Here is a 21,974-nt window from a genome sequence, read left to right as displayed (position 1 = left end):
CCCGAGGTAGGTGAACTTGTGGACCCTCTCCACTCCCTCTGTGCCGATAAGCAACGGTAATGAGCACGTCACTCCGCACCTCATTTCCTGGGTCTTCCGGGTGTTAATTTTTAATCCCGTCTCCATGGCCTCTCGTTGCAGGTCGTCCAGTTTGGCTTGCATGTCGGTTCGCGTGTGGCTCAATAGACATAGGTCGTCGGCATAGTCCAAATCTTCTAAGACGTTGGATAGTCCCCACTCTATGCCGCGGCGCTTGTTCTTGGTGGTATGGTGCATGATGCCATCAAGGACAACAAGGAAGAGGAGAGGCGAAAGGAGACACCCCTGGCGTACACCCGCATGAACCGGTATGTCCTCCGAGACGAGGCCGTCGTGAGTTACCCTACAAGAATATTTCCCGTAGATGGCCTTAATTATGGTCGTGATCTTCTCGGGGACTCCAATTTCACGAAGCCGGTCCCAGATGCAATTCCATCGCAGCGTGTCGAAGGCTTTTTCGAAGTCCACAAAGGTCAAGTACATGTCCCTCTGCCATTCTGATGCCTGTTCGAGGATTATGCGCAAGGTGTTGATCTGGTCCGTGCACGATCGGTTGGGACGGAAGCCAGCCTGCTCTTTACGCAGAAGAGGCTCGACGGCCCCCGACAGCCTGTCCAGGATGATCTGGCAGAGCACCTTGGAAGGAGTCGAGAGCAAAGTGATGCCTCTCCAATTGCCACATTCACTGAGGTCTCCTTTCTTGGGTACGGTGATGAGAAGGCCTTTGTTCCAGTCATCAGGTAACTCTTCTGCTGACCAGATGTTCTGCAAAAGGGGAGTCAGTGCGTTTGCTGCGGTGGTAATGTCGGCTTTGAGCATTTCCGCTGTGATGAGGTCGACTCCTGGGGCTTTCCCATTTTTTAGCCTACGGATAGCCTTCATTACCTCCTCCCCTGTAGGAGGAGACACATCGATATCCAGGTTTGATGTGGGCAAGCTGGCAGCAGGTACGGCCGTGGTTACGGGGTCACTTGGGACTCGGAAGATTTCCTCGAAGTGCTCCCGCCAGCGTTGAAGCTGTCCCTCCGATGTCACAATCAGCTGGCCTCCTTTATCTTTTAAGGGCTTCTTCTTCCTCTGGTTCCGATTCCCGGCCAAGGTCTTCGTCGCCTTGTACATCTCCCTGAGATTGCCGGAGTTAGCAGCGCGTTGTGCACAATCCGCAATAGAGTCAGCCCATACTCGTCGATCATGACGAGTACTGCGGTAGATTTTCCTGCGTATCAGGGAGTATTGCAGCTTCAGGTCTTGGCGCACTGCTACGTCGCTGGTTGTCAGAAGTTGAAGGTGGAGCTGGCGCCTTTCTTCAATGAGGTTCCAGGTTCGTTGTGACATCCAGTCCTCACGAGCGTATGTTTTGTGTCCAAGAACGACGGAGCTGGTCTCTGTATAGGCCATTTTGATGTGGTTCCACTCCGCGTTGACAGAAGTAGTGGAGTCTGGTTCGAGAACGGAGAAGCGATTTCGCAGCTCTAACCGAAAGGCTTCGGTTATGTCTGGGTCCCGCAGCTTGTTGACCTCAAATCTTTTTCCTACCCTGGACGTCGAGCTGGCAGCACGAGCTACCGCTACTTTGAGCCGCACCTCGGCTACGACTAGATGGTGGTCGCTGTCGATATCCGCGCCACGACGGTTGCGGACGTCGAGCAGTGATGAGCGCCATTTGGAGCTGATGGCAAGGTGGTCGATTTGGTTCTTAGTGATTCCATCGGGTGAGTTCCATGTATACTTATGGTGGTCTCCATGTATAAAAAGCGTGCCTCCGATGGTCAGGTCGTTGTCCTGGCAGAACTCCAAGAATCTCTCCCCGTTCCCGTTCCGTACTCCCATCCCGTGTGTACCCATGTGTCTTTGACAGCCGTCGTTGTCTGTGCCAACCTTGGCATTCAGGTCTCCCATGACGATTACTATGTCCTGTTTGCGGATGTTTTTCAAGGTCAGGTTGAGTGCACTATAGAAATCGTCTTTGTCTTCCTCTGATGCCGGGTTTGTAGGCGCATAGCACTGAACGACGGTTATCTTGCGGGCTTTGCTGTTAAACCGGGCTGTGATGATTCTCTCTGAGATGGGTTTCCAGTCCAGTAGGCTCTTCTTTGCAGCGTCAGAAAGGAGGAATCCCACGCCGTTTTCACGTACGTCCTCTTCATCTTCCTTCCCGGAGTAAAGAAATGTAAGGCCCCTGGACGTTCTCAGTTCACCGAATCCGTTTCTGCGCACTTCGCTGAGACCGAGTATCTGCAGTTTGTATCGCAACATTTCTGTTTCTGCTTGGGCTAGTCGGCTATCTTCGCTCAGTGTTCGCACGTTCCAACAAGCAATTCGTGTCCGTATTTTCATGCCAAAGGTCGTCGTAGTTTGATCGGTCCGGTTTTGCACTGTTTCAGTTTCTTTAATCTTTTGGTTTTAGGTAAGCGAGTGATTAGCCCACTATACCCTAGCCCACTGGTGGGGCTGCCACCTTGGAGCCTGTGGGCGTGCTCGGGTTTTTTCTCGGGTTTCCTCCCTAATGAGTTGGTTCTGTTTTGAGGCGCAGAAGACTCGCCTTGCGCCCTGCACCTTCAGCTCAGCTGCACCTCGTGGTGGTGGCCACGCGATTGCGCGGTGCAGCAGTTCCCAGGAGGGACGGCGGGGACGTTGGTGACTCGGACTGGCCAGGGCTCTGCTCAAATTCGGTGTTCCACCACTAACACAGCAGATGGTTTCTTGGCATTTTATAGGTAATGCTGGTCTCACATCCAGCGATTCCCACCAAGACCATACCCTGGCTTCCCCCCCCTAGACATACACTAGGTACTCTGATTATCGCTGCAATTATTGCAAAGTCGTTAATAATTCATATTATTATCCTTATCTAATTATCACGGTACAAATAGACCACCCGAGTATCATTTCACTAGCCACTGATAGCAGTAAAAAAATTGCCAACATGTACCTGAATGTTATTGTTAATATTGTTTAAGTGTGGTTGTACTGGCAATTAGTGACATTCTCAGTTGTCATAAACGCAGCCGTGTCTGTAGGCCAATGTTCAGCAGTAAACGTTTACAGGCTGATATCAGCACCACATACCTACCTAAAACACTGCAACAGCACATTTATAAGTAAACAAGGCGTGTTTTCGTTTCACTTACTTTGTTATAATCGCTACCATGTCTCTCTACCTTAGATCGACTAAAGGTAAGTAAGTGTGTCTGTACGTAACTTCGTATTCCCCAATGACGCGCGCCCGCAAGGTCATCCTAATTCCTAATTCGGGCGCATAATGCAACCAATTGCAAGTCCCGTCTCAGTCTTCACAATATTTTTATAGTGCACCTTTTCACGTTACGTGAATAGGTACGGCAAAATGTGACTAGTGTAATAATATACTTGTAGATAAACCATACTTAACATGATTACCACAATGAGCGTAAAACTGTGACGGAAACTATTATCGTATTTGCGAAAACTGCGTAATAATGTAAACAAGACGTGAAAAAAGAAACTCGTTAACGCTTTGTAAATTGGACGTCGACTTCGTAATCGGATCTAAGGGATAGTGGCAGTTGCATAGTGATAAATTAGTTCAGTGTGAACGCTTCTCAAGACCGCCCTTTATCAGTAGTCGGGTAACGACGTACATCGCCGAGTGCCGTGAAGCGGCCAGATAAAGGATTTGCAGTTTGTTTATGCGTTGCATCGGCGGCGGGAGGCGCGAGGCGGGGCGTCAGTGCGCGCGCGTTGCCTCGCCCGATGCACGCGTGTCCTCGGCTGTGCGCAGTAGTTAGTCGTCCATGTCGATGAGTAGACCATGGCTGAATGGTCTCTACCCGACCTCGACTGTCCGATAAACCGATTTGATTCTTATCACTACGCGACCTACCCCTCGTATCGTCAGCGAGAACCCGTGCCGCGAGTGTCTTACTGCCCGCCGCAAGCGCAACCTAGCCAGCCTGCAGCTTCGTCAGCCACCATGGCCATGCATTTTGCTCCTCAAATGCACTATGCCAGCGCACCAGCTCCGGTCCCCAGGGGGTAAGGCACAGTGAATGAAGTTTTTTCCTTGGGCTTAGTGTCAGTGAAAATGATGAAAAGGTGCTCTCCGGAAAAGTTTAGACAAGTTTTCACAAACTTTTTCCCGATAGTGCAGTGAATCTTGCGGTACTTAATTAAATTAATAGCCAAAGCAGATAAGTTTATTTATAGTTAATTGAATGATCGTCATCAGAGCGTTTATTTATCTACATGTTCACATTCCGTGATAGTATAATTAAAAAATATATGTGCTTAGGACTTAAGATCGCTTGTCTGTGATGGCTTATCCGCTATGGAATTTTCACAAGTTTCGTGAAAAGTTTGACCATTCCGTACAAGGAGGTCAAGTGTTGTTGAGAAAACTTCTGAAAAGTTTAACAGTAATGTGGGTTTTGTTTGTGTAGTTTTTTGAATTCAAATAATAATAGCTACTGTTGTGTCACGAAATGATTGTGACTTATATTATTAGGCACGTTCATACAATGTAGAATCGTTCAGTTAATTCTGCCAAAACTTCTATTGATGCTGAATTAGCAGGTAGAGGCATTTCTTCGCGATTATTCTTGATATAAACATAAACACGTTGTTGACCTAGTAGAATGATAACACAATTGATAATCATACAAGTATAAAATGATTCCTAATTGATTGAGCCCTGAACTACTGAGATCGAGTAAGCAGGATATCGAATTATTAAATCCTTATTGTTATGAAGTTAATTAGTAATTTATCTGTTTTTTGAATACCCAAAGGAGAGAATTTCATGAGCTTTCCAGTTAATGTTTTATTTATTTTTTATAATTAACTTTATTTACTTAATAAGTTAATACAGTAGCGCTACCAGCATTATTAATATCTTGTCCAGAATTTACACACCTTGTACGCAAACCAGAATGTTAGGAAGGAAAGAAATACGATTAGGCTCGATTTTTCGAAAACGCGAAAAATCTTAAACAATACATAACTTATACTTAGTTACTTATTTGTATTGTTCAACGAAGTACTTATCAAAATGCAGGCATTCAGCAGGAGCAATAGAATTCGTCATGAACCGTCATATGATCCTAATAAAAATAATGTTAGCCTAGTACTTACTTATTAGGTTCTTGATAAAGTTATCTGGAAGCCCCGTTGCTTATCCTTTTAAAATTAACGGCCTTCTCAAAACACCAATTTTGAGCATATACCTTCATTATCATTTCATCATCCTCCGAGCCTTTTCCCAATCATGTTGGGAAACCTTCATTAGCGTTTAAGTACCATAATATAGAGAGCTCCTTTTTTTGGTGGCAAATTATCAAATAACCTCCGACTGCTAGCAGCATAAGGAAGAGTCAGACTCTTACTAACTAAAACCCATCATTTTCCTTCTTAAGTTCTTTATGTACCAGGTCCGCGGTAACGCTTTCGAACAATCCCGCAGCCCCGGCAGGCCTGGTGGGTCCTACTAGGGTGCCCCGCGGGAGTAGTCTTAGCTTGAGGAATGTGATTGCAATATGACTCTGTTATGACACCTGGGATACCTATCACATTCTCAATAAAGTTGTTTCCCCCTGTGTCACCCGTATTTTGCGGGAACTTCTTCCTGTACCCGGAAAAAATATAGCCTCTGATAAATTGGGGTTAGTCTAGCTTCCAAAAGTTTTTTTAATCGATTCAGTAGTTTCGGAGCCGTTATGCTACAAGCAAAACAATCATCCTGTTCATTATATTATTAAGAAAGATGGGTTTTTCTTAATTAGCCAATTTTGTTAATGCACTAAATATTTACCATTTAAAAAACATTTGTTGGCTCAAAAGGAATTTTTGGTCAACTCAAACGCGGAATAAATTGTCCACATTAATATTTTTATTTGGTCAACTCTTCCCGTTTCTAAAAAAGGTAAAATGTATTTACAATTTGAAATATTCGTACGTTTGTAAACATAAGTTTTTGGCGAAAAAAATATGGTTAGACTGATATCACTGGTATGTACCTCACTCACCAAACTCACAGTCGATTAAAAAAAATTGCTATTAAAGTTGCCCTTGAGTAATATTATGAAACTGTAAAGGATAATAACAATCAGAAATCATCTAAGTTATGCTGCCACGGTACATGGTAGGCAGTAAATAATAATTAGTTAATGAGCAATGCAGTATGGCTTTATCACTTTTCTTCGTGTCGGTACAAGAACTAATAAAATATATCAGCGGTATGAAATGTCCGATTCAAAAATTGCATTAAGACAACTCATCCGGATGAGATCGAACGGGAAGGGTTGACCAAAACCTACTCAAAAGTATACGAGTTCCGCTCTACAAATAACAGAGTTACAATATCTTTTTTAATCACTTGATCATTTCATTCCCTCTAAGATTTTTATTTTTACAACATAATACAGGGCTTGTGAGGTTAATGAAGTGTATTTTTTCCCAAACTATTGGAAACTCATTGCAAATTAGTGTTGAATTTTGGTAATGATAAATAAACTGCCATTGAATAGTTTGTTTCGTACTTAACTATAAGTATCAAGCCATTTTTTAACTATTATAATATATTTTTAACCACTTTTAAAAATGTGGAAGAACTTATTAGGATTATTTTGGATAGAGTTTGTTTGATCTGAGGGATAGAGCATGAACTTTAAAGAAAAACTTAAGTCGTGCATTGTTTTTTAAGTCAGAAAGCACCATTACATTATTTTCTACTACTTCGACATTATTCTGCTTAATTACATAAAAATCTCTTTCTCTAATGAAATACACCATTCTTAATTAAAATACAGACAAAGAATGTTTTAAGCTGCAACATGATATTCATAGTGCTCGCAAGTTTTGTCTCTGAGTCCTACTGTTACAACCAACAGTATTCCTTTTGACAAGAATTCCTTTTACTAAGGAAGCAGGTAGTTTCTTTAAGCAAAAAAATAAGACTATTAAGTTTATTTAATGAAAAGGACCAAGTTTTAATTAACTAATGGCGTCAAGTAAAGGAGCAAATTTCACATCCTTTTTAATCAAAGAAAGAGTTTCGTTTTAGTTTACAATGCTACTTTTCTTGGTACTGTTCACTCCAAGTTCATGTTACGATGGCCCTTAGCCCTAAGCTTTTCAAGCAAGTTACAGTACAGTCAGACTTGTGCAAAAATTCAATTATATACTTTGTAATCAAATACGTCTTACAGCCATCTTTAGCTTCCTTCTTAGTATTTGATGCAATTAAAAAATATTTTGTTTAAATGAAGAAATCTATGCTTTTTAAGATTACAATTCCAAATCGTCAGAACAGTACTCTAGAACAGTTACAACCTACTTTTACTAAAAATCCTCGATTAAAAAGAATCTATACCATAAATCAAAGCAACTGATAAAATCGAGAATCATTGAAAGACATTAAACTGCATCGGTAAGCGTAAATGTGAAACACATGAACTTATTATTAAATAAACACGTTACTTATTATTTTTATGAATTAAAAATCCTTATTGCTCCGTCATCACAAAACCTCATGCGTTATCAAACACTCGAGTTCATTGACAATTTGTCACGCGAAAAACTAGTTTTGTTTATAAACATGAAATACGTAAATTTTATTGATTGACTTTACCTATAATAAAATAGCTTTTTTTTGTAAACCTTAAGTTTATTTGTAAAAAAAAAACAATTACAGATCGATTTACAAGATTATAATAAAAACATTTTATTAAAGAGGTATTTTCACACCTATATTAAAATACCTTACTCGATTTTCTTGTTCAGACTAACTCGACCAGCTAGTTTGTTAAAATTTACCATTTGTGATGTACCTTTTATTTTCATTGAGGAAAAACTCTTTAAAGGCTTCTTAAAAAAGAGTAAAAAGGTAAGGTTAAAACTATTTAAATAAAGTTATATTCTAGAGTATCAAGCCAACACAACACGAACTTTAGAGGTATAATGATAATTGCAGATTATTTTGCTTTATCCTCTTAACTAACTTTCAACCTGAAAATAACTTTTCACTTCAAACAGTCGTACTTTTTTAAGTAAAAATTTATTTTCACTTAAAAAACATGGATTTGATTATTTAGATTGTTTTTTTACTTCAAAAAATACTGAAAATTAGTTATAAAAACCATCAGGTCTTCCTACAGTTTAAGTTTTTAAACGTGTAGTATGAACACCTAGAAATATGTATACGGTCTTATCCTAATATCCAATAATGTTCTTTATGGAAGCCGTGTTTCAAAGGGCATATTATAATGACGGGTCCTGGCTGTCATTTGTACAACTTAGACAGTCTTTGCAGGTAGGCAGCTGCATGTGATAATCTGAAAGACACCCTAATGTTAAAGTTGAAAAGATAAAAGCTAGGCTTATTATGTTCTTTCTGTCCTATGTGCCCGCAACGTTGTGGTTTTCTTCCATTATTGTAATGCCTGTTTTCGAACTCTGCCCTTCGAATTGATTCCAAGAGTATCTCATATGATCTCACGTTCGCCTGTCGCCGTCATTTCTATCATATTTGCTCTTCTCAGCCAATTCATAAACATAGCAATAATGTGAAGTAGAAAAATAAATGAAGGTTCTCGAGGTTGTCGCCAGGTGCGATTCAGCTTTTGCCGTGACTGACGGCCAATGGTCTAATCGTCACGTCTTCTTAGGCGGCTGGGTCAAGCGACAGGTTCAGAAGGCGGTACTTCTCTAAACTTCTGAGGAGGTGCCTGACTCTGGGGAACTCATCTCTGCTCCCGATACCTAAGTTTGTTTACGCTTTAAGCAAAGAAATAGGTTATTATGAAATCGGGTACTAAGGGAAATTGTATGCAGGAAAATACCACGAAACTACAGATATTTTCTGTCCTGATACACCAAGCAACATCCTCTAGAAATTGAGTGAAACTGAAAGATATACGGGAGGCCTGTTATTTTGCTTTGCAATCAGTAATTTGATGTGTTTTATTTGACACCGTGTTTATATTAACAAAGTTTTGTTCATAGAATACATCAATTTGAGATATAATGAAATTCCATCACTTGTTTTAAGTAGATATAATTATCTTTCCTTGCATATTATTTTTTTGTTGATTACAACTGTATGAAGATTTTATTTAGCCAGTATACACTGAAAACTTGTAATACCATAATTCAAAACACCGGTTCATAATCTGTTCGGAACTCTTACACCGTAGGGAGTAAGGTACACAATAGTTGAGTCTAGCTATTGCAAAAGTTACGAAACTAAACCGCATCATATGACGAATATGTTTTATAATAAATGTTACACTCACTCATTCGTTTCTACGGTGAGCTAGGTTCAAGAAATTGATACCCGCGGATTGATACTGATTTCTCGCAATATTTGCAAAATGTAATTATATTGCTTTTACCGTAGAAAACTGACAAACGAGTTTATTGTCCGTCACTGTTTACAGAAATCCACGATTTATAATAAAAAATAGGATATCAACCTGTATTTAAATAACAAGCCTTACTCGACCTGAATATTCAAAAGTTTCTAAAATAATATGTGTTTGTAGTATTTTAATTACTTCGCTAAAGTATTTAGAATTTTATTGGTCATAAAAACAAGTGAATGACCAAAGGTATGCGACGTAAATAACTAGCAACACTTGTTTATCGCTGACAAGATTATTTTGCACGTCCTTCTCTACCTATAGAAATGGACAACGTTATTGGGATTAATATAAGTAAACTGAAAAAATATGGCATCAAATTAAATCCTGCCGATATTCTGATCGACTGCACGTTGATTTGCACAGGCTGGGCTATATCAAAGGTTGTATATCGTGACCGCAGTTTGTAGCAAACGCAGTACAGTCGAGCTCAACCGTGTTTCGCATCCCGTGGTTAATAGTATTATGTCCGTGCTTGTATTGTATTATAAACACAGATCCACAGCGCGTGGGTGCAGAATATTGCTCCAGCACCACGTTCTATTTTGCAATTATTAAGTAGGTATGTATGCGTTCAGAAACATCGCCACCATAGACACAAATATCTGTGTTGATTCTATCCTTCAAATCGTTGCAATTTCTGTTTGAATATCGAACGCTTGACGCTCACCGATCAATTATTGAAACTCTTTTAATAGGTATATCGAATAAAACATTCATTATGTAGGTATAATTTGCAATAAAGCAGTAGCATCTTGATGCTATAACTTCAATGCGCAATGTCGAACAAACTTTCAATTCAATTGTTTTTTCCCAACAGCTCTAAAATATACAGTAATAAGAATTTTATAAAGAAAAATAGTGTGTAAACATCGATTGTGACTTACATCAATCTGGGCAGCGCGTGCTGGATTAAGGTTATGACCCAGTCTTTCAAAGAAAAGGGCTCGAGACCTAAGTGTCGGGACAATGTGACAATGTAAGCTAGGCTTTAAAGTTGAACGTTGTTAAAGTATTACATATAAAATTATTGCTTTCTTACTGTGTCATTCCTGCAACCTTCAGTATTATGATCAATTAAAGAAGTATATTTTTATAGATACTTTATCTACTTCAGACCTCTGTATACATTTTAAGTGTATATCATAATCTATCGAACTTGCTGAAAACCCGATCTACATGTCCTAGCAACACTAAACTTAACTAGCGTCTTCAAATAGCTCACTTAACTGCCAAACATGAAAAATAATCACTGATTATTTTGCCGAATTAAGATATTCTAGTTGTCTAGACGGATCGTCTAGACAAGTCCATCTTAAATTTGGTCTGTCATTACCTGGGTCTTGATATTTTTAGATCGTAATAATATTTAATGGAGCTATTGGATAATCCGATAGTTCGCAACAGTCACCGTCTGAATAATATGTAGTACATACAACCTTCATTATTTTGTTGACTTCTTACAACGATTAATACACTGAATAAACTGAATGGTATAAACATTTTTAAAATATATAACTTATAATTTGAAGAAATTCGGAAGGCACGATAAACTGTTCGGTCTCGGTTGTCACTTGAAAATCCTCGACAGTCTTTACGGCTTATGTAGAGGTAATGCCAGAAGGTCTTTCAGTCAGTCTAACCAATGGGTAACTGGGCTGAGGTCAGTGAAGCAGTCGCTCAATATAAAACGCTGGTAATCAGCTGCATCTGGTTAGACTGGAAGCCGACCCCAACATAGGTGGAAAAAGGCTAGCCAGATGATGATGATCAGCTATTTGATGCGTCAATGCTGCAAACATATCACTGTAAAGATATTCGTCGTTAGGGAAATTCTAGTAAAACAAATGTATCACGTAAACAAAACCTACACACATGAATTTATTTTACTGATCCACTTTTCTGTTGGATAAGGCTTAGTCTGTTCAAATGAAGCTTGGGCAAGCCACACGATATAGTTTACAATAACAAACAAATATGTTAACTTATTCGAAGCCTTTTACCTTTACTTCTATGCTTAAATAATAAAAAGGATTTTTTGTCTTTTTCTCTGAAGGTTCCAAATGTTCTAATAGAAGCCCATTTGTAAAATTCTTTCACTGTTGGGTAGCTACGCTGTCAATAACAGCTTATAATAAACAAAAAATAATGTGTATCATGTTGTAACTAAGGTGTAAATCGGATTTTATATTAGAGTGGGGTGACCAAATCTCTTAGGTAAGAGACCACAGAGTCAAGAATTAGGCAATCCTTAATCCTTTTTTTTCAAAAATCCGATTTTCGTTATCTACAAAATTAACCAATGAAATTCGATGTGACAGTGTCCTGTACTGTAACTCATGAAATGGAAGCCGGTAAATATGCTGAAACCTCAGCTAATCCAATGTAAAATTTCAACTGAATTTCAGTGCAGTGCATGTCCATTAGTCTTTCACATAAAACCCATGAACTTTGTTCGTGTAATTTTTAAAACAATGTTTTTGTACTGAGAACTTCTTTAGTAGTGACTTTTTGTGATAGGTAAAAAATAATATGTAATATAAGCTAGCACTCCGGTAGTCCAACCCCTTGTTTTTTTTTTACTTTTTACCAGCTTCCGCCCGCGGCTTCGCGTGCGTCGATTTCGGTTATATCGCGTTTCTAAGAGAACTCTTCAAAAGTCCGGAATAAAAAAAACTATCCTATGGTCTTCCTCATGGTCAACTTATCAATATATAAAATTTTATTAAAATTATGTTAAAATCACTTCAGTGTTTTAGACTTGAAAGCGTAACAGACAGACAGAGTTACTTTCGCGTTTGTAATATTAGTAGTGAAGTAGGGTTTCGGTGTATGTAATATTAGCTGTGATGGTAATGCTCTTTCACAATAATTAATACTGAAAAACCAATTTACTCGTACGTAGTCCGAGTATTTTGCAAAAAGCGTGTGGCTTTTTATGGAGCCTTAATGTTATTCAAGTTTTCGCGGTTATTCTCTGTAATCTCTGATGTATTTGTAATCAATATTATATATTACTTTATGAATATATTTTTGCACGTAATGGGTTGAGGAGGTGAGATAGGCAGTCGCTCTTTGTAGAACACAGGTACTCAGCTGCATCCGGTTATACTGGAAGCCGACTCCAAACATAATTGGGAACAGGCCAGACATCATGATGAATATATTTTTGGTTCCGATAAAAAAGTTTATATATAAATCTACGTTCCAAAGTAAATAGACGAACAAGAGGAACTGCCTTTGATAGGTTCTACATAGGTACTAACTTAAGATGTTTAGTACATAAAACATTATTGAATGTGTGCTACATAATATTAACGTGTTCCAGTTTCTATGTCTATATAATTTCAATAGAGAATTTCCAACTAAGATGAAGGTACCAAGAAACGTTACGACCATAATCTATGTAATATTGGAAAGCGCATTGCTGCATACATATTAACGTTTATACTGCTAAAGCTTGTAAAGAGATAGAGGTACAAACGACAGATCAAGCAAACATCTCTACATGATTTCCGAGAATTCAAATTAGCTGAATTCAAGTAAGATCTGATCACCTAGTTATGCTTTGAAAGCCGAAAACACCATAATATATGTAGTAAGATTCGCATTCATCAAGCGCACCGAAAGCAACGATCACTAAAAGATCACTTATAAAAGGTTGACTATTGAAGGTTCCATCATCCTCCGAGCCTTTTTCCCAACTATATTGGGGTCGGCTTCCATACTAACCGGATTCAGCTGAGTACCAGTGCTTTACAAGGAGCTACTGCCTATCTGAAATCCTCAACCCAGTTAGGGCAACCCGATACCCTTTGGTTAGACTAGTGTCAGACTTACTGGCTTCTGACTACCCGTGACGACTGCCAAGGATGTTCAATGATAGCCGGGACCTACAGTTTAACGTGCCATCCGAAACACAGTCAATGGTGTCTAAGATATACTTACAGCCAATTTCTTCATCAGAAGTAAAAGCCAAAGTAATGTCATAAAATAAAAGTAACGGTCTTTGTTTTATCTATTAGTTTAGCCTTGAAAAAACGAATTTCACCGTTACTTTTACTTTATGACATTACTTTGGCTTTTACTTTTGATGAAGAGTAGTAGTATATATGTCACCGTAAGATTACAAACATCGTTAGATTACAATCTATCTCGAGAGATTGTAAACTGTCGAATTATTGTAAACCGTAACACCTGATTGCAATTTAACGCATTATTTTTCGCTATATTATAATCTATCGATGAGAAATTGTCAAATTGTCGACTGTCCGAAAGCTCTCCCTGATTGGTCAGTCTTTTTGTAAGATCGAGAGCGATGTAGAGCGGTCAAATTGTCAACTGGCGTAGAACGGAATGCATCTTGCGCGCTCATTGGTAGAACGTCAAAAAAGACAATGTTCTTTGCAACTCCCGGTGTCACAGCTCTTTGACGTGCAAAAATAAGTGACGGTTTAATTTTTTATAAAATCAAAAATTGTACTTAATTTTTAAGACTCAAATTACACACAATTAAAAATTGTATTAAAAAATGAAGTTAGTGACGAAAACGAATCGCTGCAAAACCGACTCCACGTAGTCTTGTCTGCCCTACCCCTAGAGTGCAATTCAAAACCGCGTAGGCGCGGAGGGGCGAGGCGGCCTGCGAGCTGAGGCGCAGGTAGTTTCAGCGCTCGCCGCCGCGGCTGAGGCTGGCCGGCACCGCCGGCCAGCAAGCCGAAGCTGCGGTGGTGAGCGTGAAAACCATCTGCGACGATAAGCTCGCATGGGACCGCCGGAGCCCCGCAGCGCCGGAGCCGTGACAGAAGTTATGCTTGCTGCATGTTGCATGCTTACTTCCATGCTGGGTCAATTAATATGGGATGTGTTATATTTTAAACAAAAAACTCAGTAGGTACGAGTTAAAAAATTAGAAGGTAAATAAATATTTTTATGATGTCATTTAATAGTATTTAAGAAGTTTACTGTTAGAAATATGCATTCTGCTACAAATTTAGATGCAAAAAAATAACCATCATGCTGAGTTGTATTTAGAGTGGAAGCTCTATTAATTGTGGCTGACTTAGTAATTTAGAAGGCAACATACATTTTTGGGGGCGAATAATGATATTAAAAAGAAGCCTGTTTAATTAGCACCCCTTTTATTTTATTTTTAAATATTAGTTTGTATTTGAAGACAAAATACCTAACTGTATTTTTATAAGAGTTATTTTTATATAAATTTAATACTTGAAGAATTTTTGAAGAGCATTTATTTTATTTAACTGACACCTCTATTTCATTCCTAACTCTACGGGAACTCCATGGGAACAGAACGGCTGGTCGTGATTGGTCGATCTTACAAAAAGACTGACCAATCAGAGAGAGCTTTCGGACAGTTGACAATTTGACAATTTCTCATCGATAGATTATAATATAGCGAAAAATAATGCGTTAAATTGCAATCAGATGTTACGGTTCACAATAATTCGACAGTTTACAATCTCTCGAGATAGATTGTAATCTAACGATGTTTGTAATCTTACGGTAACATATACAAACCCATTGAAGTTTACGATCACTATTTATCCTGAGTTTTGAATATCGAACAAATTAATATAGCACCCACTAGGTTGTTATTTTCCCTTACACCGCGTTTTGAAAGAAAACTTGTTGCAAGTCGTTCGAATACCGTTTCAAAGTGCCTTTTTTATTGAAATAGTGTAAAACACCGTCAAAGGAACTGCGTTGGTTTTCTTTTCATTTGAATTGCGACATTACACACAACACTAGACGGTTTTGCATTATTGTGAACAAGCCGTTTCTTGCGGTTTCCTACGCACCTAGCAACTTCTTCCTGTACCTGAGTAAAAAAATAAATTATATGTCCTACGTGGCGATAGTACAGTTTCCTAAACAATTTTTTAAATCAGTTCTGTAATTGCGGAGCCTACTTCATACAAATAAACAAACAAATATTCTTCCTTTTTATAGTAACTGTAGATATGTATTAATAGTCACCTACATAAACTATTACATTAATTTGTAACGTAAGAAAGAAAACTGTATGATTTAATGATCTTGTTAACGTGTTATACGAGTAGTGCCTACATTTTGTTATTTTATTTCATTGTAATGACGAAATATTCGCATGGAAAAACGGAAACATTTTAAAATTCACTAATTAGTGTGGTGCCGGGTATTGATAACCAATTAGCGAGAACAAAGGCCTTTATTTTGACTGGAAACAAAAATACTTTATAGGTACTGAAGTTTTTTGGTGCGGAAAATGTCCGTCTGTAATTAGTTTTCGTATAGGTATGCACTTTTACAATAAATGCTAAAATTCTCTGATGCGGTTTTTAAAGTACTTTTAGAGTGCCTGTATACTACAGACTTTTAAAGTCAAAGTCAAATCATTTACAATCACTTATGAACGTCAAAAATATAAATAAAGATTCTAGTTTTGTCGACCGACGGACTGTTTGAGCTTACGCTTGATTAGTATGGAAACTAATGATAGTAGCCCACGTAACAACGACCATTTATTTGTACGACAATATTACATATATACATACAATATACCATTTATTTCTCACAACATCGAGGAACGTAGGTACACCTTAATTTGTACCGGACAAATCAGTAATGATATCAGACCGACTTAAAAGTTTGAAGTTTGACTGAATTCACGATTTCATTAAAAAAATCGTCCAAGTGCGAGTTTAAATCGCACACGGAAGGTTCTGTACCACTATTTAGAAAATGAGCAAAAAAATCACGTTTGTTGTATGGGAGCCCCCCAAAATATTGTTTTGATTCTAGTTTTCATTATTTGTAGTTATAGCGGCAACAGAAATATTTATCATCTGTGAAAATTTCAACTCTCTAACTGTCACGGTTCATGAGATACCTGCCTGGTGACAGACGGACGGATGGACGGACGGACGGACGGGCAGAGGAGCGAAAACAATAGGGTCCCGTTTTACCGTTTGGGTACGGAATCCTAAAAATAGCCACCGGGGCGACTTTTTAGTCTGTAGTGTGAGGGCCGGCTTAATGTAATGCACTAACAGATTAATGCATTAACTCGTCAGATTTTAATCCCCAAAAATGCATTAATGGAGTACCTATAATTCATATTTTATACTGTAATATATTTGGAGAATACGAGTGGGTATATAGTTGTTATGCGGATTCCATGAAGTCATTCATATGTGATGAAGTATTCGTGCTATCAACGAAGCGTACTGGAATTCGTGTCCACTGCACGTTTACCAAAGGTTGGATCTTCCATTTTAATTATGGAGACCTTTAGAAGTGTGTTCTGTGTGTGTAAATAGCGAAATGGTGTTCGCCTTTGACGCCTAGCTGGGATATTTGCTTACTTCGAAAACGGAATATGTACGTTCGGTTCATTGACGTTAAAATGATCTAAGTATGCCGATACATTCAAATACAGCGCGATTACGTAGAAATTGTTTTAAAGAATTAAGTCAAATAGAGCAGTCTGACTTAAATAAAAATTTAATCTCTATTTGACAAAGCTCTCTAATTAAATACAGACTAATAACAATAATGATACAACCACGGATTCGACGGAGCAACTCTAGAGACAATTCTATGGATAAATGATTTCAATATGACACCTAATTACGAATTCACATACATACATACATCTGGGAGTGATTGCCGGTGTTTTTCGTTTGGTAAAATCAGACACAAGTCTAATGTAGTCACTTGCATAGAACATTCCAGTACCTACATGCCAATAGATAAATGACTTGGGTTCTGTAGCACCTCGTTATGGGTAACTGGAGACTGATAAACCGTGCTGTTGAGTACCGCGACTCAATTGATGGCTCGCATTCCCTGTCACTCACCCACCAGAGTTGCAATAGGTAAGTTCCACGGAGTAAGGAATGAGCGGAGATGCTGGTAGGATAGGCGCCTTTTTCTAGTCTTGCGGTGGACATGACTAAAACGATCAGTTCAGAGTGAACTCATAGAAGAGTGAACGTTCAAGTTCCTAGAGACATCAGAATTCTGTCAACGATTTTTGTTCAAAACAATAACGTTCCTGGCCCCCCTCACTCGCATTTTGGCGCACAACTTTCTTAGGCGATTTTCCGTTATGGCACGTCCGCTCATAATTTTGTTCTCCGTGGTGAGTACCTATAACAATTTCACAGCATTCCCGAAACATTATCTTTTCTCTTCGAGTTTTTATCCACAAAACACCATGTTGTCTGAAGCCAAAACGTTTGGTAGCCTGTCTTAGAAATGAGTATCGGGTTGTCCGGGTAACTGGGGTGAGGAGGTCAGATAGGCTGTCGCTCCTTGTAAAACACTGTTAATCACCGGTTAAGACTAGACAGGCAGAAAGGCTAGTCAGATGATAAATAAGAAAAAATACATCTCAAAAATAAAAAATACGAATAAAACAAGGATTAAGTTAAAAGATTTAACTAAATCCTACTATCCTACTAGTCCTACTAATCCTAATAATATTATAAAGGTGAAAGTTTATGAGAATGTATGTTTGTTATTCTTTCTCGCAAAAACGGCTAGACCGATTTGGTTAAAATTTGGAACGTAGATAGGTGATACCCTAGAATAACACATAGGCTACTTTTTTCAACATACCACGCGGGCGAGGCCGCGAGCGGTCGCTAGTATACTATAATGTAGTATAATCTGGTACAAACTAGTAAGATAATGATATACCTACCTTCCTTTACCTTTTCCGTTGTTACCTATGCTAAAAAATTACCTAATAGATGCCGTTTGGCAAATCTGACTGACTCTTCACGGATTTGAGTAGGAAGGCAAAAGCAAAGCGCGTCTAAAATAGACTCAATAAATAATTCTCATTTGATTTTCGTTTCGAATTTAGTGGTAGATATCATTCAGATTATTTTTTTATACATTTTAGAGTCTCTGCAGACTTAACAGTTGGTCGACAGTTAACTCGGTGGCTGGCATTTTTTTTAAGAAAATCGTGATTCCAATCAAAGTTTTCAGTCGTTTTCGCACTGAAGAAATACCTGATCTTTGTTATGTGCCTGCTAATATTCATCTCCATATTCTTGATTTAAAAGCCCAAACAAACTATTGGCCGACTAAAAGTTTGCAGTCTGTTATGTAATTTAAAAGTTAATGTTTTATTCCAAAAGGATAAAAATTAGAATTATAATTTCATTTATAAGTAAGAGCACTGCAGTTTGAAAATCCTTTTAAGAGAAACTAAAAGGTTGAAAATGTTTCAGTTGAAATCGTGTTGTTATATTTCACCATTTCATTGCATTATTAAGTTACTTCGAATAAAAACAAAACAATATAAAATAAAATGATAGGTTGCGTTCTTTTAAAAATAATTAGCTCACTACCCATTTCTTAAAAAAAATATATATGTTAAGTACCTAAGTAGTTTATAGATCTAGTGATAAAGTTGAGGATCTTTCAAATACGTTCCGTAAGATTAATTGCGATATAAGTATTTTATCGTAAGATAATCGTCGTGCGCCGCCGTCCGTCATGCAAACACCTCGCGCAGACGGACCATGCATAATTGCATATGCAACATATGCATGCATGCATACCCACTCTCCGTGCAGACAGAGAAAAACCACCCATGTTATTTATTATCCTTGTCAATACAATGTTTACGATTCGATTATCTATATCGATGAATATATTGTTCTGATGATTTGCAATTAATCATTTATCGATTCATTCGATACCTTAATGCTATGTACATAGACTTTAATAAAGTAATTAAAGGTATGTGTGGACTTTTGTGTTTTAATTACAAATGAACATAACAATTAATATTTATTTGTTGGTAAATAGTTTTTTTTTTTTTGAAGTTAATCTTTAGTTATTGGTGGTAAGTGAGCTTAGTGTCCAGCCACATGAACTTCGAAGTGTAACCGACGCTTAGTTAAAGTTACTGTCTCTACACGCTTTAAGCTATAAGTTGATTCATGAAATCCGCCTCAGATATGCAAAGTTTTATTAATATACTTAGGTTGAACACGCGTATGACTTATGACCAAACGAACTAGTTTTGCAACTAGAATTGAGGAAAATATCAAATAAAGCCTGAGCGCAGACTATTCAGTCAAAGTTTTTAGTCGGACCTAAGTACCTGAACTGAAAAAATACCGAATCGTTGTTACGTGTGTACTTCCATTCATCTTCATACTGATTTATGAGCCCAAATCAACTATCGGCCGCCTTAATCTTTGTAATGTGCGCGCGCTCTTTACTATGCAATTGATCACGTATTTAAAATGAAACTTAATTAAAATAAATAAATGAATATATAATAATACTGAAAATTTTCGTTGCGATGACATTCAGAGCGAAATGCTGCACTTTGCCGCAGCTCAGTAAGTAACTCCAGACACGGGTGTGGTGCTAAAAAGTAATCACACTGCGAGGACCGAGTTTTTATTTTGCGTTTAAAAGGACAGAAGCTCCAATGTTTGACAGCAAAAAAAAGTTGAAAAATCCAATGTCGGGTTACAAAAAACGAATGTTGCGTTCGGTAACAACGAAAATGTGGAGCCGTGCACTGCCGTGCCGCACCGCGCTAAGTGCGTGCAGCTCATCTCATCCGTTTGAACAAGGATCACGGACACACCCCGCTCGAAATAGGAACCTTTTCCAATCGTTTTAGATCCGCGTTTTATAGATTTACCAAAGGATCATTTAGGCTGCAACGGTTAAAAGGTTTTTGATTGGCGCAACATTTTTTATGTACATTTGCCGTAAAAAATTCGCAATAGTTTTTTAGAGATGAATCGTAGTTTTTAATATTTTATTGTAGCTTTTAGCCTTTAAAACGTTAATGTATTTGTTCAGAAATTGAAATGTTTTTATATTCGATGTAAGCCGGCTTTGGATTATCTTTAGCTATTATTTATTTTTTAAATGGTAAGGACTATTATGGGCGAGTATCGTGTGCCATCCGCTGACATCTGGCTAAGTAATTGATATTTGATGAAGAATTCGTTATTCGAAACCCAAACAATACTTCGCATAATCTTACATTGCATTTTAGGGCGCGTCCTATGACAACATTACTTAGATTTCATCGTGTCATACATTGTCATAACTGTTTGTAGGTACATTTCTGAAAGACCGAATCACTGTGGGTGCAGCGGATGAGTATCCGACTTTAAATAACTTACTAAGTATCATGTTCCTTCATCTAAGTATCGTGTCATTTGTATGCCAGGGCTTTTTTTTAACGACGTCAAAAATCATCAAATTACCCCTCCCGCTGTGGGTTAGCAGCGGCGAGCTAGTGTCAGACTCTTACTGACTAAAAACCGTTGTGTTCCTTCGTAGGCCTTTTTATGTGCCAGGGCCACGGTAACTCTTTCGAACAACCCGCAGCCCAGGCAGGCCTCGGCCCTATTGGGCCCCGCTGGGTATACCAGGGCCGCGGTAACTCTTATGCACATTACCGTAGCCCCATAGGTTATAGCTAGGAAGACATGCGTAACATACTGCAAAATATCTTTAATATACCACATAATTATAGATGCAGTTAATATAGCGTTTCTTGTTATTGCTACATAATAGACTAAAGCCTGAAGCTTAAGAAAAATCTCGGTAAAAATATTTTGTGAAAAGCAGACTGCAAAACTTAGCTTTCTTCTGAAATAAATCGAAAATAAGATTATTTCAATTGTAACTTAAGCAGGCAAAATGAAATATCATAGTTATAAAAAGGTAGTGAACTGTGATAAGGTTTAACATAAAAGACTAAAGTTCGTTATGGCCGGCCACTGAACAATTACCAACACATTGTACACTTCTCGACTGGATACAATTAAAAATAATTTCTTGAAGTAAGAACGTACCTTGGTGCAAATTTCTAACTTACAGTTCGTTTTTTACTAAAAATATATCTGTCCCTTTTATCTGTTTTACATTTTATCCGTTTTTTGCGGTTTTACGCCATACCTAAAAATGCGAAACTTAAAAAAAATCAACTAGGTACTATTGTGATTCAAATTAAAACTTACCCAGTACCACCGAGTAAACAGATTATCTAGTGCCTGAAAAAGTGATATAGGTTTTTACTTTGATTAAGGTAGGCCTACCAGTAACGTCTGATATCATCACAATCCTGACCTTATCTCACTATATTATAGTTTCTATGCTAGTCCCTTTCCACACATCTCCACGTTCACGTACCCTCCTAACAATAATCCTCATTCCTCTGCATCACATGATGGCCGTTTTCACATAGTTTTTCATTAGCCGGTGCCGCTCTCAAACTTTCTCTTACTTGAAAGTCAAAGTCAAGGTGTTTAATCTGTGTTCATAAGTTATAAAGGTTTTGTACCTAATATAGTATGCCCTGCTCGTAGAGCGAACAGGTATAATTATTACCTAAAATTGGTTAAAATCTGTACACTTAGGCACTCATTCTTTATTCTATCTATTCACTTAATACCGCACATTGTTGAAATACCACAAATAAAGTTGAAATAATTTATCACCGGCTAATGCTGTTATTCAGTAGCAATAGCGGGAAAAATGAAA

General features: G+C 38.1%; 1 protein-coding gene across 1 annotated transcript in view; it reads left to right on the top strand.

The window, feature by feature from the left end:
- The first annotated feature begins 3,755 nt into the window (after positions 1–3,755).
- Positions 3,756–21,974, top strand: part of LOC124644978 — a 63,479-nt gene continuing 45,260 nt past the window's right edge. Inside the window, exon 1 of the mRNA XM_047184678.1 lies at positions 3,756–4,053. Within this exon, the coding sequence (XP_047040634.1) occupies positions 3,830–4,053 (224 nt within the window). The 5' untranslated portion in view covers positions 3,756–3,829. The remainder of the gene's footprint in view (positions 4,054–21,974) is intronic.

Source organism: Helicoverpa zea, chromosome 31 (assembly GCF_022581195.2).
Source record: "Helicoverpa zea isolate HzStark_Cry1AcR chromosome 31, ilHelZeax1.1, whole genome shotgun sequence".
In the NCBI taxonomy this organism is placed as follows: domain Eukaryota; kingdom Metazoa; phylum Arthropoda; class Insecta; order Lepidoptera; family Noctuidae; genus Helicoverpa; species Helicoverpa zea.
This window is presented reverse-complemented; position numbering and strand designations above follow the sequence as displayed.